Genomic DNA, 27,502 nt, shown 5'->3' on the forward strand with positions numbered 1-27,502 from the left:
CATGTTACCCTTCTGAGCAGCAAGGGTTACAGGCATGAGCCCTCGGATCCAGGCTAAAATCAATTACTATTATTATTTTTTGTCAGCCATGGGGCTTGAACTCTGGGCCTGAGCCCTATCTCTGAGGTCTTCAGCTCAAGGCTAGCACTCTTATCACTTAAGCCATAGTGCCACTTCTGGTTTTCTGGGTTAACTGGAGATAAGAATCTCATGGACTTTCATGCCTGGGATGGCTTTGAACTGCGACCTTCAGATTTCAGCTTCCTAAGTAGCTAGGATTATAGGCATGAGCTACCCATGCCCAGCTAAAACTATTTTTTTTTTTTTGGTGGATCATGGTGATTAAAACTCTGGGCCTGGGTGCTGTCCCTAAGCTCTTCAGCTTAAAGCTACTGTCCTACTCCTGAGCCACAGCCCCACTTCCCATTTCTAATGATTTATTAGAGATAGGAGTCTCCAGGACTTTAGTGCCTGGGCTGGCTTTGAACCGTGATCCTCAGATCTAAGCCTCCTTTAGCTAGGATTACAGGCATGAGGCACTGCACCTGGCCTAAAATCAATTTTTAAAAATCATTCTATCCCTTTCTCTCCCCTCTTCTCTTCCCTTTTTTTTTTAACCTTATAACCCACCCCCCTTTTGCTTGGTACCAGTCTTGGTACTTGAACTCAGGTCCTGTGTTTTATTTATTTATTTATTTATTGCTCAAGGCTAGTGCTTTAAAACAAACCATAGCTCCAGCATTTTTGGTAGTTAATTATAGGTAAGATCCTCAGGGACTTTTCTGCCTTGGCTAGCTTTGGATTGTGATCCTCAGATCTCAGCCTCCCTCCTGAGTAGCTAGGATTACAGGTGCGAGCTACACGTGTGTGGCTCCCTGAAGTCTTTTATTCAGTGTATCACTTTTAAAACTTTAAAGGGTTGCCTAGGTGAGGATGAGCCTTGCTCACTAGCCTCACCCCAGCTTCAGCTTTTAGGGCCAGACTTGCTGCTAGTACCCCTGTGTAGGGACATGCAGCTTATCTGTCTAGTGGGACTCTACTTCACATCTGTAAGCAAAGAGACTTCCTTCCCCAAGAAGACATTCTCCATGGCCCTATCAGCAGTTGCAAGTCCAGTGTGCTATGAACAGTGTTCAGACAGACCCTGAGTGTGTGTGCATGTGCATGTATGACTCACGATGTGGACATAACATTTGGTAGGGGTGTGACCAGACGTGAGCTATGTTTTCTTCCCATTTGTCTTCGTCACAGCTTCTGTGTGTGACCCAAGACAGCACCCCTTTACTCCCACCTTTGGGGCTATGGTTCCTAACGGCACTGGGGGTCCATTTTCATACTTGTCTGCAACATTTGGAAGAAATCATTCTCTTGTAATTGGACATGCCTGGTGTGTATATTTTCTTTGAAACAGTCCGCACTGGCTTAAGAAAAAGTGATTATTTTGCTTTCTCTGCAGGGTCTGTATCAGCCTGTCTCAGGCCATTTCCTTGGCTTCCTGAGCCTGAAACCTTGAGGGAGAGTCTGAAAGTTTGGAAGGAGACCAGCTTGCATCTGGGGTTTTCCTTTCCCTCTCTGGAAACCCACACACACAAGAGCAGACTCTGTCATGGGCAGTGAGCGACGTGGGATTGTTCTGTGGTTCTGATATAGCTGCCACGTTCTTAAGAAGTTACATCATGAGAACTGTTTTTGCTCCTGCTGTGTGTTGGTTTCTAGGGAGGCATTAGCAGCAAGAGAGTGGATGTGTGCATGTGTATGCATGTGTGTCCATGTACACATGGTGAGAGGCGGAGGGTGGAAAAATAGGGCTTTGGTGTGATGCAGAGTCTCCTGCTTAGGCCATCCTGAGGCCTTGGTCATCCCTCCTTTAGTCTCCAGTGGATTTAGATCTGTTATTTTCCTTGAAGTAGCCAAAGCAAGCCTGAGAAGTTGTGCAAGTCACTCCCTGTTCACAAGCTTGAGGGCCCAGCGATTGATTGCAGGTGCCTCCTGAAAAGACTCATAGTCCTTGAGGCTTCCAAGGCCCTGGTGCTCTGCCCCAGGCTGTTTCTTCTGCCTCTGTCATAAACCTGCCAGTCTTAGGTGCATATACAAAGGATATTTCCATTAGGCTCCTGTGGCATAGTGCCTCAGCTTGGCTTGCTTCCAGAGACTGACACTTCAGGGTGTCCTGAGTTCTCACCAGAACGGGTGGCTACCCTCGTCTAGTCTGTCTGGCCCAGTCCTCCATCTTCAGGACCCTCTACTGAGGCAGGGAAATGGTGCTCTGGGCAGGGCCTGGCCAGCAAACCCTGATGGTAGCCTGTGCCATGATACAGAAGCTGTGGGATCATGGGGCCTCAGGACCAAAGATGGATGTGTGGGGGTTTCTTTTCGCCTGGCAAGGATGTTCCGTTCTGCTTGGTCCTGTTATTTCTTTGCATGTGAAATATCACTTGTCTGAGAGTCTCTGCCCATAAATTAGGCTGTTTCTGTCAGTGGCGAGACATGCAGGAGTCAGATCGGAAACAATCGTGCAGTCTTCTTTCCAGCTACAACCTTAATGGGTCACACACAGTGGCTGCTATCCTTGGTCTGTAGGTGGACTGGGGCCACGCTGGGAGGTAAGGGTAGGAGAGCCCTGTTCATGGACCCCTGGGCTTGGCACTGGACTCTCCAAGGCACAAGCCCAGGGCTGGGAGTCCCCTTCCCAGCAGGGGAGCCCATGGTTTCACAAGGCTGGCTTTTGTTCTTGAGTATTTACATCTACGTTTTTATTTGTTTTAAGAAAGGAGAGCAGAATAAATAAATGGAAGCTTGTTGGAAAAAAAAGAAAAAAGGAACTTTAAAAAACTTGCAGGAAGAGGCTAATACTGGTAATAATCTTGAGCAAGTATTTACCTTCCTGAGGTGGACAGAGCAATCTTCACGTGCATCCCCGTCCAGTCCCCATCTGTGCTCTTGAGGGAGGCAGTGTCAAATGTATGAGAGTTCAGCAGACACTGGTGTTGACTACAGAATTTGAATGCTTTGGTCCTAGCGCTGAATGGCAGTAAGTTAAATTACCTACCCGTGCCTCAGTTCCCAAAGAATCCAAGTAGTCTCTAGCTCCTGTGGTGGTTGTAGAGATTAAGCTAACAATGTAATGAAGAGCCGGCACTTCTCCCTGCACATAGCTCACTGTTGCTGCTGCTGCTGAAGTGTGGAGAGGGGTCACCTACGTGTGCCAGCAGATGGTGCTGGAGAAGTGAGAGATATCCTTCAGGTAGGAAGCAGGGGAGTAGCCAATGGCCAGTCAAGGAAGAAGGCCCAGAGCTGCCATGCCTGCATTCAACACAGGACAAGTAGGGAGCGTGAGATCTCTGGTTTGGGGCAACTGAGTAGGCTGGATTCCAGGTCAGGCTCCCCTTGGGGAGGTCTAATAAGCCAGACACACCTGGCTAGGAGCCTATCCCAGCTTAGCCTTGAGCTGAGTGGGTACAACCACTCACAGAAGGTCATGCCAGGCTGTCTCCCCCTCCCTACCCCTCTGTGGTGGCGGTTAGGCCTGACCTAGTTGTGGCAATCGCATCTGAGCTGAGCTGAGCTGGCTGTCTCTTTTCAAGCTGTTCTGTTCTGGCTTGGATGAATGACTGAGTTGGACTTAGAAGCCCAGCCTGTTTCTCTCATCTAGTCTGGTTTGAGGCAGTCCAGGGTTCTGACCTAGTCTTGAGCTGCTTCTGAGTGCTGGAGCTGTGTTGACTTACTAGCTCAGATTTTGTGTTCCTTGTTTGGAACCTCTAGGCCTCTTATGGGGGTTTCTCTTAGAGGGTCATGTCCACCTAATTGAGAGGCTTTTCTTGGGTTCCTCACCATGGGAAATCCTCAAATTAGTATTATACTTCTCCCTTATCAAATGCTAGTATGCTTTGCATTTGGTTATTTCAAAGGTTAATGATAAACATACAAGTTGAATCATCATCATGATATAGCTCAGAGTGCTTTGTTTAAATATCATACTATCCAAATTTCTGGAGCTGTGTACCTGCTGCCAGCATCCAGTTTTAGAATATTTTCATCACTCCCCAAACACCCTTGTGTCCATGTATAGTCATTCTCTTGTCATGTGCATTTTGTCTCTCTAAATTTGCCTTTTCTGGACATTTCCTAAAATGGAACCATGTAGTACATTCTTTTGTATCTGACTTTCTTTCACAAAACATAATGTTTTTGAGGTTTAATCCCACTGTAGCTTGTACCAGTATTTCAGGTCTTTTTATAGTTGAGTATTATTTCATTGTATGGATATGTGGCACTGTTTATTTGCCAGCTGATAGATATTTGATTGGCTTCCAACATTAGGCTGTTATGAATAATGCTCTGTGATATATGTTTCCATCCTTTTTAGGTAGATACCTAGGAATAGAATTGCTGGACTGTTTGCTTTAACTTGTAAACAAACTGCCAGATTATTTTCCAACGTTATTGTACCATTTTGCCTTCTAGCAGCAGTGTATGAGAATTTCATTTTCCCATGTCCTTGCCAATACTTGGAAAGGCCTCTTTGTTCCCCTCCCTCCCTCTGGCTTTCCTTCCCCCCTTCCTCCCTTCTTTACTTTGTGACATTGGGAACCAAAGCCAGGGCTTGTGCATGTTATCATAACACTCTTATCACAGAGCTCTATCCTCAGCCCCTATTTTTGTTTCTGGTGTTCTAATTCTAGTTATCTTTAAGGAGTGTGACTTTGTGATTTTAATTTGTATTTCCTTTATTAGCTAGTCATATATTTTCATCTTTTTCTTTATTTTTTTTTGCACTAGAGCTTGAACTCAAGGCCTTTTGCTTTTACTTGACTTTTTCCAAAATGGTGTTCTACCACTTGAGCCACAGCTCCACTCTTCATTCCCGTATTTTCTTTCCTGACAGATGTCAGGTTTTAATGTGGCTACTTTTTTTGTTGGTTGTGGGGCTTGAACTCAGAGCTTGGGTGCTGTCCCTGAGCCTCTTTGTACTCAAGGCTAGCACTCTACCACTTGAACCACAGTGCCATTTCTGGTTTTTGAGTGGTTAATTGGAAATAAGAGTCTCATGGGGATTTTCTGACTGGGCTGGCTTTGAACCATGGTCCTCAGATCTCAGGCTCCTGAGTAGCTAGGATTACAGGTGGGAGCCACCAGCACCTGACTAATGATTTGGCTACTCTTTTGTTGTTGTTGTTGTTGCTGTTTTCCAGTCCTGGGCTTGGGCTCAGGGCATGAGCACTGTCCTTGGGTTTTCTCAAGGCTGGAGCTCTACCACTTGAGCCTCAGCACCACTTCTGGCTTTTTTCTATGTGTGAGGTACCAAGGAATCGGATCCTGGTCTTCATGCATGGTAGGCAAGCACTCTACCATTAGGCTAGACTTCCAGCCATGGCTACTTTTTTTTTTTTTTTTTTTGCTAGTCCTGGGGCTTGAACTCAGGGTCCTGACACTGTCCTTGAGCATTCTCAAGGCTAGCACTCTACCACTTTAGCCACAGCACTACTTACGGCTTTTTCTGTGTATGTGGAATTGAAGAATCAAACCCAGGGCTTCATGCATGCTAGGCTAGCACTCTACCACTAGGCCACAGTCCTGGCCTGATATGGCTACTTTTTAAACCTGAGCCAGGCATGAATTTGTGGTCTTTGGTGGCAGAAGACATGCCTTTTCCTGGGAAAAACTTGACTAAGTAATGAATGCTCTCAGTCCATTTCTGCTCCTTACTCATAAAAGCGGTTTGGGGTTCTCTAGCTCAGCTTTTTCTCTTTACTGGGCTAGTTTTTATTTCTCTCCTCTTCCTCCTCCTCCTCCTCCTCCTCCTCCTCCTCCTCCTCCTCCTCCTCCTCCTCCTCCTGCTCCTCTTCCTCCTCTTTTTTTGGATAAGTAAATTATCAAGCATTTGGAACAGTTAAGAGAATACCTGGAGATGTGCAGGGAGGAGCCTGTTGGACTGTGAGTCTCTTGTGCTCTTGGGCCCATGTCTGAGGGGTGGGAAGAAGAGTCATGTCAAGGGGCTAGCACTTTCCTTTTTGTTTTTTGATGACCTCAGGGTGAGGTCTCATGCTCTAGGGCTGAGCTCCTCATCCTCAGATGAAGTGTGTCCCCAGTCAAGTTCATCATCTTTCCCTACAAATGAACTCCACTCTCCTATTCTTCCCTTGCTGAAGGACATGCATCCTTCTGGCAATGCCCCACAAGGAGCACCTCCGCCTTGACCTATCCCCTTGCCTTGTTCATTGCAGTTGACCTCCAACTTGTGTCCCTCCATTCCCCATCCTTGCGTCTCTCCTGGTCACTTTCCTGCTGGAGAGCTGTTGGGGTGCTGTCTGGGTTTTGTGGTGATGGGTGCCCATGGTGTGGTGGGTACCTGTGGTGTGGGAGTAGCCCGCTCTGCATTGTGTTATCTGGACACAGGAGCCAGCCTGGAATTGGAGTGAGTCTTGAATGATGATGCAACGTGCACAGTGTCGGCAAAGACATCAGAGCATGACTGGCTTAGCAGTCTGTGCCTCAGTTTCCCCCTGTTGGATATGGGCATAGTGATAGGACCTCCTTCCAAGTGGTGGGAGGGCACATGGTGAGTGGTTCATGGGGGTCAGCTGCCATCTGGGTTGGGGCAGTGAAGCAATGAGGTGCCAGAGCAGCACGACCAGCTGGTCCTCATTCCTCCTGTGTCTTTACCTCACCGTACATACTTACTTGTTCATGCGGACCAGGCATGGCCAGAACATGGTTGCACAGACCAAGTGGGAATGCAAGCCACAATGTAAGGGCAGCCACTGTTCAGTGCAGTTAATGGCTGCCAGGCAGGGATATGGACCCAAGCTGCCAGAAAAGTCTAGAGTACTATGCGAAAGTTTCCAGCTTGTATAGATTGGTAATTAATTTAAAATAGACTGAACTCAGTACAAATCCTAAAAGCTGCACCTGTAGGCCATAGTTAGCTTGAAGACCAGCAGCTGATGGACATTCTCTCAAGCTGTCCCCCAGGGGTTGGCTTCAGTTGTCAGCACAGCTCTCCCCAAGCGGGGCTCCATTGGCTCTGAGGCCTGGTTTTTATGAGCTCCTTTGCCTTGCAGGACTGACTCTCAGGCAGGTTATGTCACCCGCAGAGGCTGCCCTGAAGCTCCCTGCAGCCTGGAGACTATGTACAAGAAGAATGGTCTGATGGCTAGCGTGTCGGTCACCTCCGCCACTCCACAGGTATGGAGGCTGCAGGAACCGGGTGGCCGGGCAGAAGGGGGGGGGGTCTGCTGGCTGGGCCAGGTGCATGAATGCCTCCATTCTTAGCATGCCCGGTCCTGGTTCACAGCAGGCGTGAGATTTGGGAGGCAGTCAGCCCTGTGGATCAGTGTGTTTTCTGAAGTCGTTCTCTTCAAAGAAAAACAAATACCTTCCTGGCCCAGCCATGGCAAGTGCCACATTCCATTTTGGTGGCAAGAAGGGATCAGAGCTTTCCCAGGAAAATCTGCTGCCGATTATAAATAAATCGCACATTCTGGAATGAAGTCAGACTGAAGTCATTCCAGCTGGCCCCTGTTCTTATTTACCTTGTTCTGTAGGAAATGGCTGTAAAGGCCTGGTGGTCTGAATGGCCTAGGCCAGGGCCCCTCTGCACAGCTTAGGGACTTGTACTCCAAGCTCAGTAATGGAATAGATGTGGGGAGGACAGGTGTCATCCAAGGCCTGGTGCCTCTCTGTCTATGGTGAATGCCAGCTCTGGTGACACAGTGTGGGCCCCGAGTTCACACATTAAGCTGGGATTTTTGAAATGATGTTGGATAACTAGCTAGTAATTAACTTTTATTTCCTATAAAACTCTCAAAAAAAAAGTCTTTGGTTTGATCTCTAGCTTTGAAATCAAGTTGTAGGTATTTAAAAAATTCTCCAGCAAGGCCTGTATAGTTTAAATAAAATTGTATCATCATTACCATCATCAATAGTGAATATGTTTAGAGCAATTTTTGATTAAACAAGTCTCTTTGTATAGCATATGCTTGAGGAAGGTACAATAGTATTACAAGAAAGCTGTAAAACTTGAAATCCCATGATAGACTCTGTTAGCTAGAGGAATCAGATTTCCCCTTCCAGGCTGGAGATGTGGCTCAAATGGCAGGGCAAATATGTGAGGCTATGAGTACAAACCCCAGTACGTAAAAAAAAAATAGGAAAAAAACTCAGACTTCCGTTTCCATGCATACTTTACACTCCACCTAGAAAAGAAAGAGCTTCTTTCATTACCTGTGTGTATACTGCATGTGTGTATATGAGTATGCATGTGTGTGCATATATATATATAGATATATGCATATACATGTACACTGTGTGCATTCTGCTCTCTGAGTCCATGGGGTCTGCTAACTATTTTAAAAACTTGGGAATAAATTATATTGTCCTGACCATGTATAGACTTTTTTTCTTGTTACTATTCCTGAAACAATACCATGTAACAACTCTTGATTTCTTAAATTTCATTTATATTATTATGGAAGAGGTTTTATTGCTACATCTCCACACATACTTACACTGTATTTCAGTCTCATCCCTATTATCCCCCATCCCACCTAATAACTTTATTAGCATTTAAATTGGGCTGGGTATTATAAAGTAACCTAGAGGTGATTCTAGGGAAGCCATGCAAAGCCATTTTCACACAAATGACTTAAGCACCTGCAGGTTTCAGTGTCCTGCAGAGCTATGAACAATTGTGTACAGATACTGAGGGACAGCTGTGTTCCTATGCGTAAACCCAGCTCATGGTAAGTACTCTGTAATATATGTTGAATGCGTGAATGATTTATTCATGTACACCTGGAGTACCCAGTAACCTGGGTGACTGAATGGCATGTTTACATTAATGTCCACCTATTCTATATTCCAGGCACTTTTTTTCCATGTGCCTCAGTCTTTCATGCTCACAGTAACCCCATTAGTTATATACCATTGTTTAGTCCGATTTGTAAATGAGGAACCTAAGACACAGAGAGGAAAGATGCTGCATTTAGATGCCACAGCTGGCCAGCTGTGTGGGTTTAAGCCAGGCTTTCCTGACTCTCCACTCCTAACATGATGGCACGCTGTCCTGGAGGAGATCTGCTATGCTGGCCTTACTGAGCTGCTTTCTGGAAGGGGGTGGATTGTGCGGCGTGACTTCTAGATCTTTGTCCACATGTAGGATGGGGAGATGGAATTCTGTGCTAATCTTTGTGCATCAAGAGCACTTTTTAGGACTTCTCAGTATTACTCTGACTCAGATGCTAAAGAGGGGTTGTCCCTCCAACTATGGGGCTTTTAAATACCTTTTCTGAGCCTGCCCCATGGCCTGTGAGACAACAGCTCCCAGAGAGAAGGATCTTGGAGTTGTCTTCTTAGCTTATATAGGTAACCCGTACTACAACCCTGGGATGTTGAGTTAATATCACCATTTTACAGGTAGGCAGGACTTAGTAATGTGAGAGCATGTACCTGAAATCAGTAGAGCTCTTAAGCATAGTAGTTTGCCTTAAGGCCAGCTTACGGCTGGGCGTGGTAGTGACCTTCTTGTAAATCTAGCTACTCAGGAAGAAGAGATTGGAAAGATCACAGTCTGAGGTTAACCCAAGTTTGAATCTAGCTACTCTCAAGCCATAGCAGGAGAATCAAAATCAGAGGCCAGCACTGGACAAAAACACAAGATCTAAGCCAGGAAATAACTGAAGCAAAAAGGGTCTAGGATGTGTGCCTCTTTGCCTAGCTAGTATTACCAGTGGGGCAAAAAAATGAAAAGGAAAAAAAAAAGCAGAAAACAAGACATGTAAGAGTTGATACCTTTTTTTGTAAGAACCTCTTCGTAACACAGGCCTGTGGAAGCTGGCAGGCTCCCTTCCCACTCCTCTTCCTACCCTCACATTGCCTGTGGTTACTATTGGTTTCCCTCTCTGGGCCCAAAACATTCTCATTTCCAGTAAGATTTTAGTGTTTTTCTGGGTCTAGCCATTTTGGAATGAGTGAAACAAAGAGGAATTAATAAAGGTATATTCTGTACCCTGTGCTGCAAGATATTGAGATAAGCAGAAGCCACTACTTCAGGAGTTTAGATGCCTAGAACCATTTCAGAAGGGAGCACAATTTGGAGGTAGTGAGCCTGTTGGATCCCTAAACATAGAAGTGTGAAGTGAGTTTGTATAGAATTCTGGGATCCACATAGTGTAGGGTTTCATGAGATAGGCCGTCCTTGGGGAGTTTCAGCTTCTTTTTTTTTTTTTTTTTTGTAAGTCATAGGGCTTGAATTCTGGGCCTGGATGCAAAGTTCCTGAGCTCTTCAGCTCAAGACTACTGCCCTACCCCTGAAGCCACAACCCCACTTCCAGTTTTCTAGTGATTAATTGGAGATAAGTCTCACGTTCTTTAGTTCTCAGGCTGGCTTTGAACCAAGATCCTCAGATCTCAGCCTCCTGAGTAGGATTACAGGCTTGAGCCAACACGCCGGCTTTTAAGCTTGCTTCTCTATGGAACCCCTTTTCTCTGCAGGCAGGAGGCAGAATCCTTTACAAGAAAGACTCTGCTAAATGTGACTTGCATACAAAGCTGCAAGGCTAAGCAGTTATCCCTAAGGCCTTCTGAGTACACTGGGTGACGAGTATCCTCTCCAAGAGAAAGTGGCCCAGCTCTATTCTCCTCTTTCAGGCTCTAGAAATGGATGGAAGCCATAGTCTCATGCATGCTCTAAAGCTGAGCCACCCTCCTCCCCCAACCCCAGCCCCGTGCTTGTTCCCATGTCTACACTGCTGGCCAGAAGCTGGAGTGGTGACCGGTGGTATATGTTTTTGGATCAGATAGGAAAGCAGCTTTATAGCTTGATGCCTCTACTTCTGTATCTGTAAAATGGGACCAATAATGGTGTACACACATGTGGTGTCCCCAAGAACAAGATGAGGTCATGCATAGGGAGTGTCTCAAGTGGCTCAAAGTGCTAAGTAAAACTCTGGGAGCTCTTTCATTGTTCCTTTCTGTCACTCCTACACCGTCTGCTTGAGGGCTGGGAGCAGTGGTTCCATGCTGACCACTTAGGTGCCACCATCTGTGTTCTCCACAGGGCAGCAGCAGCTCAGACTCGCTGGAGGGCCAGAGCTGCGACTATGCCAGCAAGAGCTACGACGCTGTCGTCTTTGACGTCTTGAAAGTGACTCCTGAGGAGTTTGCCGTAAGTGCCACAGATCTAATGGGGTGGTGGCACTACTGGGCAGGGTGCTGAATGCAGTTACTGCTTGGGGCTTTCTATCCGGGTTGGTTTTGGCCTGTAGATCCATTGAGAGGGGGGAATTAGATAAAAATTCATGTACTCTGTAGAATTGAAAGGAAGCTTTTGGTCTAGAATTAACCACCACGGAAGGTATGGGCACTGTACATAAGCAGTAGGTGAAAGGAGCTGGCTGCAGCGCAGCTTATGGAGAATGATGCCTGGCTTCAGAGCACACAGCACGTGCACATGTTTGCATCGGGTCTACACCTGTGTTTATAAATTCCATAGAGCCAAACATGTTACTTGCTATAGTTTTTGGTTGTAGATTCCAGGTACTTGCAATTTTAGTCTTTTCTTCAGCCAGTGTTGGTGCTGGTCTGACCCTCAGATGGAACAGAGCTGGCTCCTTGTTTTGGCACAGCGTGCTTTCCTCCTTTTAGGATTCCCTAGAGGGAATATATTGGTTCTGAGGTGACCCTTTGTCTGATTTGGGGCAAAATTCAAGGTCTGTGTTTCTCTCCAGGACCATGGAAGTGTTCTATTACACCCATTTTCCTTGTCCCTTAGGTATTGGGGGCTTTGTGCCCACCAGAGTGCCACAGGATCCAGCTGTGCCATTTCACTGCTGTGCCATTCTGGGTTCTCTCGTTCACTTTGTACCAGGCTGTTCAGGGGTCTCAGTGTGTCCAAGGACTTGCTTTAAAACTTTTCTCCTGTACACCAGGACTGGCAACAATAATTATATTGAATTCATAAACTGCTTTGTTAAAGGGCAACTACTTTGTACAACTACTTAACCATAATTTCTTTTTTAAAAAAAGGAAAAGGCAAACAGTGCTGGAAGCATGTTTGCTAGGCTGGTAGAGTACCTGCCTAGCAAATGGGAGGCCCTGAGTTCAAACTCCAGTAAAGAAATGAGAAATTCTTTGGGAAATGAAGATCGAACTAGAAGGAACAAGGGAGCACTTAACAATACAGAAAATGCCTTAAAGGATGAAACTTTCTCATGTCAAAATAAATGAAATATATCATAAGACTGAGACAAAATGATAAATACTAATGTTTGACTAAGAGAATCCAATAGGCAGATGATAGGAATCCCAGAAAGAGAGAAATAGGGCAAGGGAACACAAACTATAATTTAAGAAAATGTTCTTTCATATTTTCCAGTTTCACATTTAGCTGTATGGCATTATTTCCAGAGGCTTCTGCCAGTTCACTTATATTTTTAATCTGGAAATAGCAAACAACAATGAAAAATATGTAAAAGTCAGACATGTTCTGTGAATATTTAATTATTTGGCTGGACTAAATAAAATTAATGCTAAAAAATATTCTTGAAATAAAAGATTCAAGACCTACACTGTTGGTGGGTGTGCAAACTCGTTCAACCACTATGGAAAGCAGTATGGCAATTCCTCAAAAGACTGAACATAGAACTCCCCTATGACCCAGCAATTCCACTACTTGGCATTTACCCAATCATCCAGAAACAAGGACATACTAAATCCACTAGCACAACGATGTTCATTGCAGCACTTTTTACCATAGCAAAGATATGGAAACAACCCAGATGCCCCTCAGTTGATAGTTAGGTGGATCAACAAGATGTGGTATTTATATACAATGGAATTCTATGCTGCTGTTAGAAAGAACGACTTTGCCCCATTTGTCAGAAAATGGAAAGACTTAGAAAAAATCATATTAAGTGAAGTAAGCCAGACTCAAAGGAATATAGGCTCAATGGTTTCCCTCATTTGTCATAATCAGTAGAAACATTGGGCTCTGCTAGCAGAGATTTACAATAGAACAAAACCTAGATACATAAGGCCATATAGAATGACGCTAAATGAAAGGACCTCCAGGATATAGAAACAAAAGTCATATAATGAGTGATTGTTGTCCTGAATGTACTATGTTATCTCTCATCTCTTTTGCTGTCTCTTGGTTGTCTCATATTGTTACAGTATTTCACCTTGCTATCTGATATATTGCATATATGTGTATTTGGTTATTTGAAGTCGGATAGGGAAAGGAGGAAAACAAGATGAGGGGGCGGGGGTGGGGGGAGGGAAATGGGGACCAAGACATGAGAAAGGGTATCAATATATGTGAAGTAATGCACCTTCTCTCTGGTGAATATAATGTAACCCTTCTATTAATTATAATTAAAATATATGAAAAAATTAAATTCAAAGGATAAAAAGAAAGAAAAAAGCACTCAATTATTGGCAATCCCATATTCCAATAAAATTATATAATTTATCATTAAATCATGTGAAACTGGAGTGATTAAAAATGAGATCTAGGAACAGGGAAAAACTTCCATTCTGAGGCATCTACTTAGACTTCATACTTGCAACCATCTACCACAGTTTTGACTATTTAAAAATAAATGTTATTGTAAAAACAAAAACAAAAAAAAAGATTCAAGACTGTATATTTAAAGAGCTTACTATAAAGTGGAGAATGTCAGCCCAAGAAGGCCAGTGTTAAAGACACATTATTGGTAAACTACTAGATCATAAAGGAAAGAAAAAGAGTTCATTGTCTGATAGAAAATCCCCCTCCCCATTTTTTGTCTTGTCAATAATGGGGCTTGAACTCAGGGCTTGGTCCTTTCCCTGAGCTTTTGTGTTCAAGGCTAGCATTCTACCACAGCTCTACTTCTGATTTTCTGGTGGTTAATTGGAAAGGATAATCATGGACTTTCCTGCCCAGATGGCTTTCAACCACGACCCTCAGGTCTCAGCTTCTTGAGTAGGTGGCACCTGGCATCCTTTTGATTTTTGCCTTTTTAGGTTGTTTAGATTTTTTTTTTGCCAGTCCTGGACTTGAACTCAGGGCCTGAGCCCTGTCCTTGTACTTTCTCAAGACCAGAGTTCTACCACTTGAGCCTCAGCACCACTTCCAGCTTTTTTCTATGTATGTGGTACCAAGGAATTGAACCTGGGTCTTTGTGCATGCTAGGCAAGCACTCTCTACCACTAGGCCAAACTCCCAGCCTAGTTGTTTAGATTTTTAAGTTGTTTAGATTTTTGCTACTATAGCTAAGTAAGCATCTATATTTCTATCCATATCTATGTGGAATTATATTGTCTAGACCTATATATAGTCTTTTTATATGCAGTTTTTTCTTCTGCACATGTCAATAGTATGTTCATTTCACTCTTTAGGAAATATTATGCAATGGGTGACCCAGAAAAAATTACTTAAACAACATTTGGATATTTAGAAGTTCCAAGTGTGGACTATATATATCAGACAAGAAATTGGTCTGCATCATAGGAATTCTATAGTGAAGTATTTAGAGCTAAAGAGCCATAAATATCTGTATTGTATTTTCAGATGGTTTAGAAAAACGTATGTATACAATTATATGTGTAGAGATAAAGCAAATAGGGTGAAATATTAATAATTAGTAAAAGTAGATAAAGGATTATGATTGTTTAACTTACAAATATTGCAACTCATTTGTAGGTTTTACATTAAAAAATGAAGTGACTTAGCTGGGTGCCATTGCTCACACCTGTAACTCTAGCTACTTTGAAAGCTGAAATCTGAAGGATCATGATTTGAAGCCAGGATGGGCAGAAAAATTTGTGAGACCCCCCTTTCACTTGATGGTGCAGTGGTGCACCTGTCATCCCAGCTATGATAGGAAACCTAATATAGGCAGATTGTGGTCCAGGTATGTGCCCAGGCAGGAAGCAAAATCCTATTTTAAACAACATAAAAAAGGGCTGGGGGAGGACATGACTAAGTGATAGAGCTTCTTTCTTCCTGACAAGTTGAACCAATCTGAATTCAAACCCCAATCTACCAAAAAGAAAAATTTTAGTAACTGATTAATTATGGCTTGTTTACTTATTACTCAAAAGAGCAGAATAGGTCATGTCCCCTCATGGTGGGGCACTGGTATATGACCACTGGTATTTCCTATGGGATATGTATGGCCAGTCATGAGCTTCCTGTGCCTCTGGGAGTGTGTAGACCTCAGGGACAGTTCTCTGTAGTATTCCTCTTCATTCTGTTCTTAAAAGCCCTCATGGTTATGCATTGGTGGAGTGATTTAAAAATGCAAATTTAAGGATATCTTCTACAATGAAGCCTTGCACTGATTTTTCAGCACTTTTCCCCTTGTCTATTTAGAGTCTAAGGTGACCTGTACCAAGGCAGTGGCTAGGAAGAGAGGATTTCTTTAAACACCAATAGAGGGTTATGGTACAACTTATAAATAGCCACATTTTTCTTTTTGGCTATCCAACTAGCTCACCCTATTCTCTGTAAGGAGCCACATTGTAAATTGTCCAATAGGCTTCCGATTTGTAGGATTCTTTTCTACTAAAAGGTGGGTTTTTTTTTTTTGCCGCTCCTAGGGCTTGAACTCAGGGCCTGGGCACTGTCCTTGGGCTTTCTCGAGGCTAGAGCTCTACCATTTGAGCCACAGCACCATTTCTGGCCATTTTTCTATGTATGTGGAACTGAGGAATCGAACCTGGGTCTTCGTGCATGCTAGGGAAGCACTCTACCACTAGGCCAAACTCCCAGCCTCTACCAAAAGGTTTTTTAATGTTGTAATTGTCCATTTCCTTTAAAAACTGGATTTTGTTGGGGCTCTTGGCCAGGAGAGAGTAGGACTAAGCAAGGTTTTGCCAGGTAACCAGCTTACTGGGAGCTCTCTCTCTGAAGTCATCAAGAGACTTATTCATGAGTGTTTCTGATCAGCTCCACTATTGGGTGAACTTACTGTGCAGAAACAAGTATGGGATGGGACTGGCCTCAGACCTTAGCTCTCCCTATGGCCACTTCTCCCTTCAGGTGTGTGACGTGTATGACAAGCTAGCTACCTTGTACACATTACACTAGCAACATCTTTATGCCACTTTTGCATTGTGGTAAATGGAATGAACCTTATATTCTGGCAACTTTTAAATTTAATTAATTTATTTATTGCCAGTTCTTGGGCTTGAACTCATGGCCTGGGCATTGTCCTTAGGCTTTCTCAAGGCTAGTTTTCTACCACTTTGAGCCATAGTACCACTTCTGGCTTTTTCTGTATATGTGGTACTGAAGAATCGAGCCTAGGGCTTCGTTCATGCTAGGCAAGCACTCTACCACTAGGCCATACTCCTAGCCCCCTATTCTGAATACTTTTACCAGAGTATTTTAGTTAATAGAGCCTCATGCTGTACTCTGCATCCATTTTGGTCAAGGTTGAGCGATTCAAGAGGAGAGAGCCCTCTATAAACCTCACTGTGTGCCAAGACAATGAATCTGTTTTTGCCTGGTTCCACTGCCTGTGGTGGCATTGCATAGAACATCTGAACACACTTTTTGACCTAGGATCTGAGCAGAGATCAGAATATTTCCAACTTAAGCCATTTGAAACAAATCAGAATATAATGTCACCATTAAAAAACAAAAAACAAATAAAACAAAACCCCCAAGACCTGGAAATTCAGTAACAAACTCTAGAATAGGTGTCAATGGAAAGGAAGTTTTCTTATTTTGTATTAGCAGACTTTTGGTTCTTTTCTTAAATGACACTGCAAACATCCTGCTGGTTCTCTGGGATAGGAGTTGAACTGAAGGAGAGATTTCCAAGGCCCTCTGAGCTTTCGCTCACATCTCTGTCCCCTCTAATTTTGACATTGGTATCTTTAAACTGGCTGTGATAAAGGACCAATAAGTTCTTTCATTTCTAGTCTATTGAGGCCTGATATTTAGAAAATGTGACAGAAATGTGTGGCTGTTGCCATGAGTGTTTTCCAGGGCTGGCACTCTGTTTTGTCCTGATTTCAAGCAGGTTGCTGGAACAAACAGTTCAGGGCCTTAGACCAGTCTCTGCAGACATCTTGAATAGCATGTCACCATATAGTGTAGACATCAAAAAACAAGTATAATGCTGGGTGTGTTGGCTCACACCTGTAATCCTAGCTACTCAGGAGACTGAGATCTGAGAATCGAGGTTAAAGCCATCCCAGGCATTAAAGAACATGAGACTGTTATCTCCAGTTAATCACTAGAAAATGGGAAGTAGGACTGTGGTTCAAGGGGTAAGGTGATAGCCTTGAGTTGAAGAGCTCAGAGACAGTACCCAGGCCCAGATTTCAAGCCCCATGACTGACAAAACAAAACAAAACAACAAAAAATACACCCACAAGTATAATTTCTTCAAGCCACAATTAATAAATGTAAATGTAGAGTAGTATATAATATCCTTGTTTATCATTCTGATTTTTAAATATTTAACCTGACTAAAAATTAGCATACATTAATTATATGAAGGGGTTCCATTGGCACATTCCCACATATGCATACAATGTATCCTAATGGACCACACCCCCAGTTTCTCACTTCCACCTCTCTCCCCTGTTCCCAAAACAATTTTAAGTTTCATTGTTCTGTTTTATACATGTAAACAACTTGTACCATTTAATATAACTTTTTAAAATAGAAAAATAATTCATTCATAAAATAAAAACCCATATAGCACAAACATTTCCAAACTAAAAATGTTCCTTACCATGGGCCCCATCCACCAAATTACTATTAGTTTTTGAGTTGAAAGTTCATCTCACAGTCAGAAAGGAGGGTGTGGATTGGGATTTATGAGATGGGAAAGGGATGGGAGAGGCATTTCAGAAATTTCCCTTATCACTCACCAGCTGCAAAACCCAACTTGAAACAGATGAGAGACTTAAATGTGAGACCTGAAACTATGAAATACTAGAAGAAAACACAGAGGAAGTGCTTCAGGACATTGGAATGGCAAGGTTTTTTTTTTTTTTTAAGAACAGATATGAAAGCAGTAATAGATGACTGAGATTATAGGACCTGAAGAAAGCATTTGTATTGTGAAGGAAATAATCAGCAAAGTGAAGAGACATGCCAGTGCCAGTGGCTCACGCCTGTATTGCTAGTCATTCAGGAGGCTGAGATCTGAGGATTGTGGTTCAAAGCCAGCCCAGGTAGAAAAGTCCATGATATTGCTGACTCTACTAAACTACAAGGAAAAAAAAAAAGCTAGAAGTGGAGCTGTGGCTCAAGTGCTGTCTTGAGCACAAAAGCTCAGGGACAGCACCCAGGCCCAGAGTTCAAGCCCCAGGACTGGCAAAGAAAAAAAAGTAAATAATCTATTCACTGGGGAAAGATACTTGCAAAATATGCATTTGGCATAGGGTTAATGTCTAGAATATACATGTAACCCTAAAAACCTCAATAGCAACAGAACCCTAAAACCTGATTAATAAATGGGCAAAAACAGACATTGGCCAACCAGTTCCTGAAAGAATCCCGACCATCAGCAATCATTAGGCAAGAAGAAGTCAGCATTGGAGTGAGAGACCATCTTACTTCAGGAAGAATGACTTGTTGAAAAGATAAGATAGCAAGTGCTAGCAGGGACTTAGAGAATTGGAAACCCTGTACACTGTTGGTGGGAATGTAAACTGGGGTAGCTATTACAGAAAACAGGGATGGAGGTTCCTCAAGCTTGTAATCCTAGCTACTCAGGAGGCTGAGATTAGAGGATCGAGTATAAGAGTCTATGAGACTCTTACCTCCAATTAACCACTAGAAAACCAGAAGTGGTGCTGTAGCTTCAGGGATAGGGTGGTAACCTTGAGCTGAAGAGTTCAGGGACAGCACCCAGGACCAGAGTTCAAGCCCCATGACCGACCCCCCCCCAAAAAAAAGTTAAAAATAGAACTGCATATGATCCAGCCAATCTCACTTTGGGGTATATATCTAAAAGAAATGAAATCAGTATCTCAGAGAGACAAACACCTGCATTCCTATGTTTATTGCAGCACTATTTATAATAGACAAGAAATGGAATCAGCCTAAGTGTTTACCAGCTGATGTATAGATAAGAATATTTTGGTATGTGTACAGAAAGAATAATATCCAGCCCAAAGAAAAGCATGGAATCCTGCCTGTAATGCTGGCTTCTAGAGGCTGGGGAATCGAGGAGGGAGGGGTGGGCAGAGGCTGATCAGTGGCAACCTGGTCACTGTTGGATAGGAGAGAGAAAAGTAGGGGGCATTGTACATTACGGTGACTGTAGACAGCAGCTGTGTACCTTGTATCTCACAAAGCCAAAAGAAAGGATTTGAGGTTGTGGAGCTTGAACTTGGCTTGGGAGCTGTCCCTGAGCTCTTCAGCTCAACCTACTGCTCTATCCTTGAGCCATGCCCCACTTCCCATTTTCTAGAGGTTAATTGGAGATAAGAGTCTCAGTCCTTTTGTGCCCAGGCTGGCTTTGAACCTTGATCCTCAGATCTCAGCCTCCTGAGTAGCTAGGATTACAGGCGTGAACCACTGTGCCCGGTTTGTTAAATAAATTTAAATGAATAAGAAACCCATTCTTTTGCTCTATTCTGTGTCAAAAGGGCAGTTTAGCTTCTGGGTCTGAAATGACATGGCAGTAGTCCTTGATGTTTAGCATTTCCTAACGTGGACTTTCTTTTGTTGCAGAGCCAGATCACTCTCATGGACATCCCTGTGTTTAAAGCCATCCAGCCCGAGGTCTGTACTTCATCCTTTATACTCTGCCACTAATGCTGTGGCTGGGAAGAGAGAGTACAGTCAGCCACTCTCACAGTTACTCAGTTTCTTACTTTCTCTCTTGTAATGTATAGATGCATGTTATTAGGTTAGGCCTCTTTCCATTTTCACTGCTGCCCATTGTTTGAGTCCAGTTTTCGGGTTCTGCAGAGAAAGCCACTTGTCTGGTGATGTGGGTAGGTTGAGCCCTCATTGCTCGCCCCGCTTCCCTCCTCCCCCCCAGCCCCAATGCTGGAGAGTCTGCCTAGATGTACCTCTCCTTGTCCTAGGCTGCCCTGGTCAAAGGTAACCAGTCACATGAGGCTGTATTCTAGAGGCTTCTCTTTTGCTGATCCCACATTCTTGGTGGCTGCTTTGATTGTTTTTGAAACCAGTTGCCATAGCAAAATGCTTACATATTTATGTTCAAAGCGTATGTATGTTTTTAGAAACAGTAATGGGAAAAGAGTTGCTTTTAGTCTTTAAAAATTCTTGGAAATGTCTGGCAACTGGTAACAATGAGGCTTTAGTTATTTTCTCCATGGTTTCATGTTTTTGCTAAGAGAAATTTATTTCAAAGTAGCTGAACAGGCAAAAGAGAACTTTATCCCTAGGACAGTGGTCACTTCACAAAGGCATCCATGGATGACCTGGGGGGCCCTTCAAGATGTGGCCAGTCCCAGCCTCCAGCCTCTGTGCCCTCTGTCCTGCTAGTTTTCCCACCTGTACAATTAATCCAATTTGACCTCCCTAGAGGACTCACATTTACATGATCCCTGGTTTTTGTATTTTGTTTGTTTGTTTTTGTTTTTGTCAGTCTGGATCTAGGCGATATCTCTGAGCTTTTCGGCTCAAGGCTAATGCCCTACCACTTGAGCCACAGTACCACTTCAGGTATTCTGGTGGTTAATTGGAGATAAGAGTCTCACAGGGACTTTTCTGCCCTGACTGGCTTTGAACCCTGATTCTCAGATCTCAGCCTCCTGAATAGCTAGGATTACAGGTGTGAGCCATCCGTGCCCGGTATGATCCCTGTTTAAGCAGATATCCCAGGCTGACCCAGTTTAGTTGTGTCCAGTGCCAGTCCAGTCACCTGAGCTTAGATGAACAAACACGGTTGGGGCACCCATCCTTGGGGGTGAGGTGTAGATCCCAGAAAAGGAGGGTGTTGTGGAAAGGCAGGCCAAAGTGTTTGCTGCAACCCATTCTGGTGTGAATTCTAGAACATTCTTAGCTTTATAGTACAATGGCTCTGAAAATGAAAGTTACTGCGGGTCTAGATACAAAGCCAGACAAAGCATCTAGGCCTCTCCAGAGCTGGCATCTATTTACTACAAATTCCGAAGAAACGATGTGCTAGTTGTTCTCAGTGTGCACCCAAAATGATGTTGCAGTGGTTTGTGTTTGTGTGTGTTCTGTCTATTGAGTTTGGGGAGCCACACTCTGTGCTTGTTTGAACTGGCTGACTTCATCTTTTTCTGTTTTGTTCTAACGTGAAGTGATTCATCGTTTCTAATAAACATCTCACTACCTCTTGGAGTTCTTGGGTGGAGTTCTGTGTGAGGGTTGCCTTTGGTCTCAACTGAGGCCATTTCTGATATTCTCTGCTTGGCTTTGATCTAGAACAGTGTAGATATTTGAGTGTTTGTTCTTTGTCCTGTATATCAAGGCTTTTCAGGCAGCTAGCATCATTGTCTAGGCTGCTGTGGGAGGGAAGACAGAGAGAGAGAGTGGGGGGGGGGGAGTCTGTCCCTTTCTGTCTGTCTGTCTGTCTGTCAGTAAGGCCAAGACCGAGACTTCTCTCCCACGCACTGTAATGTGGCTATGTACCTTGTCAGGGCATGTTTTAACTAGACATTCAAGTATAATGTTTAGCCTTCAAGAGTTTAGTTTAGAGGAATAATAACTCCTTTGAGTCACCCAGTAAATATGGGGTGGCTGGTCCTACACCATAACACACACACAACACACACACACACACACACACACACACACACACACACACACACACACATTTTCACCTTTCTACATGGGATCTGCATCTTCACTGTGGTCTGGAACCCAGTCATTACTATTCTGTAAAAATTAGCCAGATACAGAGTGAGCATTCAGAAGTGTTTGCTTGGAGCTATCTGGAGAAACCCAGTCTTGAATTTCTTGGGTATATGACATGCTAAGGGCTATTCCTCATTGTCAAAGCCAAAGTTCAAAGAAGGAGTCTGGGAGCTTCCCTGGCTCTTCTGCCGCTGTTATTGTTAGCAGACTGAAAGTGGAATTTTCCTGTGGAGGATGCCTGCCATGTTGTGGCTAGACCACCCCAGAGTGGGAAGGGCATGAGTAAGGCACAGTTGGAAGCTGGAAGTTGGATGTAGTAAGGCTCTAGAGGAAGCAGAGGCTAGCAGCTGTGAGCACCTTGGATGCCAGGAATCACTGGGGTCCCATGAGATCTGGAGACCTGTGGACCAGTGTCTCTCAAACCCAGTCCAGCTTCAGAATGAAGGAAATAAACAGAAGCTAGAAGCCTAGGCTTTCTTGAGATTGTAACTGCATAGGTTTAGAAAAGGTCTGAGGACCTGCTTTTTCTTTTTTTGCTTGAACTCAGTCAGGGCCTGAGCATTGTCCTTGGGCTTTCTTAAGGCTAGAGCCCTGCCACTTGAGTCACACTCCATTTCTGGATTTTTTTTGTGTGTATGTGATTTCAAGGAATTGAACCTGGGTCTTCATGCATGCTAGACAAGTAGTCCACCATTAGGCCACACTCCCAGTGGGAGGACCTGCTTTTGAACAACTCACCCATATACATGGTCAGGGGTGAGAACCAGGGATATGGTTGACTGTAAGACCAGAAGCAATTTATTTTGTGAAATTCTAATTCCCTAAAGATTTGTCTTTGCTGGATTACTGAGAACACTCTGAAAGTTCAGCCCATAGAGATAAGAATAATAATTTGGGCCACAGGCTATGTAGAACCAGGACATGATCCAGGCCTACTGGCCTACTTGAGTCCAGACTGTGGCTCCTCTTCCTTTCTCTCCCTCTCCCTCTCCCTCTCCCTCTCCCTCTCCCTCTCCCCCCCCCCCCTCTCTCTCTCATATTTTTTTTTTTTGGCCAGAACTAGGGCTTGAACTCAGGGCCTGAGCACTGTCTTTGGGTTTTTTCCTCAAGGCTAGCACTCTGTCACTTGAACCACAGCACCATTTCTAGCTTTTTCTATGTATGTGGTACTAAGGAATTGAACCTAGGTCTTCGTGCATGCTAGGCAAGCACTCTACCACTAGGCCAAACTCCCAGCCCCAACTTTTTTTTTTTTGCCAGTCTTAGGCTTGCCCTCAGGGCCAGAGCACTGTCCTTGGATTTTCTCAAGACTAGAGCTCTATCACTTGAGCCTCAGCACCACTTCTGGCTTTTTTTCTAGTATGTGGTACTGAGGAATTGAACCCAGGTCTTCATACATGCTAGGCAGGCACTCTACCACTAGGCCAAACTCCCAGCCCTCTCTCATGTTGTTTAGAAGTATTTGTTGTTAAAAATTAACCCTCATATACTTGTCACACAATTTGAATAATTATTAAGGTCTGGGCATCTTTTCTTCATTTACTTCATTTCCTTTTTGTTTTCAGAAATCTCTGAAGGCAAGTACATGGCAAATATTTTCCTCCTCCAAACTGCAGGTGCAGATCTTAATTCTTGCATAACTTCAAGGGCATTATCACACCTCCCATAACTAGCAGTAATTCCTTGAGCTCTAATTGGAAAAAAAATCAAATTTCCCCAGTTATCTCAAATATATAAATGAAATGAAACACACAAAACGTAATATGTCTACAGCTGATAAAGTTATGGACCAACATATTGCAAGTGCTCACCATGTTTCTCAAATTTGTTCTAGTGCAGGCCACTCTCCTTCCCTTCATACCCTCAGCCTGTCAAAGTCTAGGTCGCCCGTACTGTGTAATAGTCCATATTCTGAACACTCCGCTTCCTCCTGGTAATGTATTCAATACCTTCTACTTTCTTTCAGTGCAAGTTAACCCAAAGGTTTGATTAGATTTTGGTTCTTTCAGGGAATACTGTGCTACATTTCATAGGTAGCTTGCATTGCATCTTGCATTAAGAGACAGCCACTGTTTCACTCTTTGTCCTCTTTATCCAGTGAAGTTGGATCACTGTCTTAGCCCTTAAGCCATTGGAAAGTCCCCCCCCCATACACACACACACACACACACACACACACACACACACACATAATTTTTCTATTCTCAGCCTCCTAACTAGCTATGATTATGTGAAAGCCACTGGCACCTGGCTAGAGCATAATTATTCTTTCTTCATCTTGCCATGGCTTTGCTGTAGGTGGTGTGTCCCCATCCTATTGACTTTGGGGTTGTCTCTGTGGCTTGGTTTTGCCAGTAGAAATGGGGAAGAAAACTGACAGTGTACAGATTCTGAGCTGTGTGATAAGAGGATAGCAAACCTCTGCTAAGCTTCTTGCACTTTAATTCTGTACATTTGTATGTACTTTTGCAGTGATGAGATTGGTTTCTAACATTATTAATTATTTTTTCATTATCCCATCATAGATGTGTGTATGTACATATACATACATATGCATATATGTATTATTTTTAAATAATATCAGAATGACTACTAAGTAGCAGGGCACTGTTTGAAGTTTCTCATTTCTTTGGAATTCTGTTTGTAGTTGGTTCCTTTTGTGTTCTCCTTTTTCTTTTACACACCAGGTGGTCGTTCTTCTTTGGCTTTGCCCCAAAAGATCTTTGGCAGCCCCAGGGCTGAAAAGGAGCGTTATGCTCCCTGGTTTTGGAGGCCTCACCCTGAGAGGCCCTGCTGTAATCCTAGTGCCTGGATCACAGTTGATGTTCAGTAAATAGCTGCTGAATGAGTGGAGAAGGAATGAATAACCAAATGAGGGGTGCAGTGCCATAATACAGCATCATGCGGCTGGGTTCAGGCCCATCGCCAAGGGCAGGGCGTACCAGCTGACTGAGTATCAGCAGCAGGATGCCTGTTTTGCAGTGTAGCCACGTCTCCCAAAGCAAGGGCTTTGCCCGGTGAGCTCAGCCTTTTGAAGAGGCAGATTTTCAAATGGTGTTAGTTGTGGGGGCTGGGGTAGAACTATGGCTTGTGGCTTCTGTTCATTTCTGCAAGGGGGACCCCACGAGCCTCATCCCAGGTCTCAGAGGAAGCTTTGCAGACAGTGAGGAAAAGGAAAACAGAAGTCACACATAGGGAGCCATCACTGCTGGTTCTGGTGACAAGTGACCAATTTTATCATGAGTTGGCAAGTTAGTGCAGATATGACTTTGCAGCATAATAATTTGCAGCTGTGTTTAGCTTACCCAGTGTGGCCCAGGTCCCCTTTCCTATTGTGGTGGATTGGGTTGCAAGGCATGTGTGGATTCCTGGCTGCTGGGCGCAGGGTGGGGCTGTGCCATGATGGAGGTCTGTCTGCCAAGTCTTGGTGGCATCAGCCTTCTAGGCAGGCACATTTCAGGGTAGCATTTTATCCCCACCCCATTTCCTATGAAATCCCTCCATCATACCCAGTTCCTAGTCTACATAACTACAGGTCCTGAGAGGCCAGTCTAACATCACACTGTTTTTGTCATTAGTTTCATTGTGGAACAGCATTAGGAACATACGCTGTTCTTAGAATGTGCTGGAAATGGGCATTGTCTGTGCTCTGCTCCATCCAGGATCCTATCAAATCTGAACTGTTAATTGCTGTTCCTCAATAATATGCTGAAGAGTGAGGGCTCTGATCCGACAGGGCTGTGTGTTGAGTCTGGCCTTGCCTGATCCAGGGTGAAGACCTTGGACAAGTTATATACTATCTGTGTGCTTCAGTTACCTCACTGAAAAACGGAGGCAATCCTAGTTTTTAATCTTATAACAGCTCTATAAGAACTGTACAATGTTTTGTACAGCAAGTTTCAGTAACTTGTAGCCACTGTTTTCTACCTGCTGAGTTTGCACAGGCTCTGTGTAATATAGACTGGAACCTCTGCAGGAGCTAGGCTGGGAGGAAGGCTGAAGAATGCTGTGAACACTGCACTGAGATGGCCAGCAAGCTGAGGTCTAGAACTGACGACTTGTACCATCTTGCCCAGAGTCCATCCTGCACCCATTGGAGGACTTGGTCTTGAGTGGGGACATCGTCACTGGGCTTTGGAAGGTGGAAAAGGATCATGTCTCTTCAGCAGTTTTGGGAATGGAATGGGAACTGGAAAGGGAAGTTCAGACAGTCAGCGTGTTAGCAAGATTTAATACTACTTTTGGTGCCCGTGTTCTGGGGCAAAGGCCATCCTGTTTTTGTCTCCATTCTGCGCTCTTACAGAGTATCATTGCTAGATACTGACATGGACCAGGAGCTTCCCAGAAGACATTATGTCATCCTTTTCCCACCACAGCTATGTGTGTTGCTGTGGAGGCAGTGGGGAAGGGCCCAGCAGAGCCAGGTGCGATGGGAATGATTCGGTGAGATGGAAAGCCGGTGTTTCCCTCTGGTCGTTTTGCTGCCCTTGCCAACATTGCTCCGTCCATGCCATCAGATTTCCAGTCAACAATCCTTTACTCTTTCACTCAGGCATCCCACAGTCCCATGAGAGTAGGGCCAGCATACAAATGAACCATAGCAAGAAGTAGTGGGGGCCATAGAGGAATCTGAAAGGAAGTTGTGTGTGGTGGGTAAGAGGCAGTCAGTATATCTGAAGAGTGGAGGTTGGAAGGAAGGAGCTGGAAATGTAGGAGGCTAAGAGTATTGCAGAGCAAGAGAGGTCCGGGTGTATGTGGAGTCTGTCTGGAAGAATGTGTCAAGGTCTCTTCTGCAAGACCACAGTGATGACCCAGGGGATGGCGCTCAGGATACATAAGCACTGATGGTGAGGTCGGTAGCAAAGAAGGTAGCAAAAGAGGGTCCTCAACTGTATGCATGAGGCTTCTGGCATCTTCAAGGAGCAGGGCCATATCTGAAGGGTCTGGGTTGGGCAGGGAGGGCAGGGAGGTTGGGGAGGGAAGCTTTGGTATGCCAGGCTGTGAAGTCTGTGTTCTTCATTGAAGGACTGAAAGGAGGTAATAGAGGAGATTTGTGCTTTAGGATGTTCTCTCTCACTAAGGCAGCTCCAGCTGGAGTTAGGGAGGCTGGTAAGGGGCTTTTGTGGTAGTCTACAAATGCAAGGTAGAGACATGAACTGGTTATAAGGTTGCTGGTGGTGCCAAGGAGAAAAGAAATGGGTGGTGGATATAGAGGGAGAAAATGAGCTGTGCCTTTGGAAAACAGAAAGAAGAATGAGTAAGAGGCAGACACTTGCCCCAGAGGTACAAGGGACCTGGGAGCACCATCGGTAGAAGTCAGGAGTGGTCAGTAATGTTGTGTCAGGAGGGAGTGTGGACAGGGGGCTGTAGGAGCTAGTGTCAGGGAAACTTGGGCAGAACTAAGGGCCCACAGTGCAGAACAGAGTGAAGTAAAGATTTGGGTAGGAATGGAAGATGGGAGAGGACTGAGGTCACAGAAGGCAGAGGTTTTCAGTTTAGAGTCTTCAGCATGGAAGCGCTGTGGTGACTGCTTGTGGGGTGGTGGCTGTGCCACTGGGGAATCAGGAAGATTTGGGCTGACAGGACTGGGTGAAAGGACTCACTGTCTGGGTTCTGAAGCCTTTGAGGTTAGGGAAGGAGGAGAGGGAGAGTTGTGAGCCAAATCTCAAGGCAAGAGAGCAGACAGGAACCAGT

General features: G+C 44.3%; 1 protein-coding gene across 4 annotated transcripts in view; it reads left to right on the forward strand.

Annotated features, from left to right (window-relative positions):
* Ralgps1 (Ral GEF with PH domain and SH3 binding motif 1) overlaps window positions 1–27,502 on the forward strand; it is a 232,512-nt gene that overhangs the window by 25,864 nt on the left and 179,146 nt on the right. For all 4 annotated transcript variants that reach the window (XM_090330657.1, XM_090330658.1, XM_090330659.1 and 1 more), the window contains exons 2-4: window positions 7,062–7,185; window positions 11,057–11,164; window positions 19,685–19,735. In XM_090330657.1, coding sequence (XP_090186783.1) covers window positions 7,129–7,185; window positions 11,057–11,164; window positions 19,685–19,735 — 216 coding nt within the window. In that variant the 5' untranslated portion in view covers window positions 7,062–7,128. The remainder of the gene's footprint in view (window positions 1–7,061; window positions 7,186–11,056; window positions 11,165–19,684; window positions 19,736–27,502) is intronic.

The sequence above is a fragment of the Megascapheus bottae genome, chromosome 3 (genome assembly GCF_031878675.1).
Source record: "Megascapheus bottae isolate mThoBot1 chromosome 3, mThoBot2.hap1, whole genome shotgun sequence".
Taxonomy (NCBI): domain Eukaryota; kingdom Metazoa; phylum Chordata; class Mammalia; order Rodentia; family Geomyidae; genus Megascapheus; species Megascapheus bottae.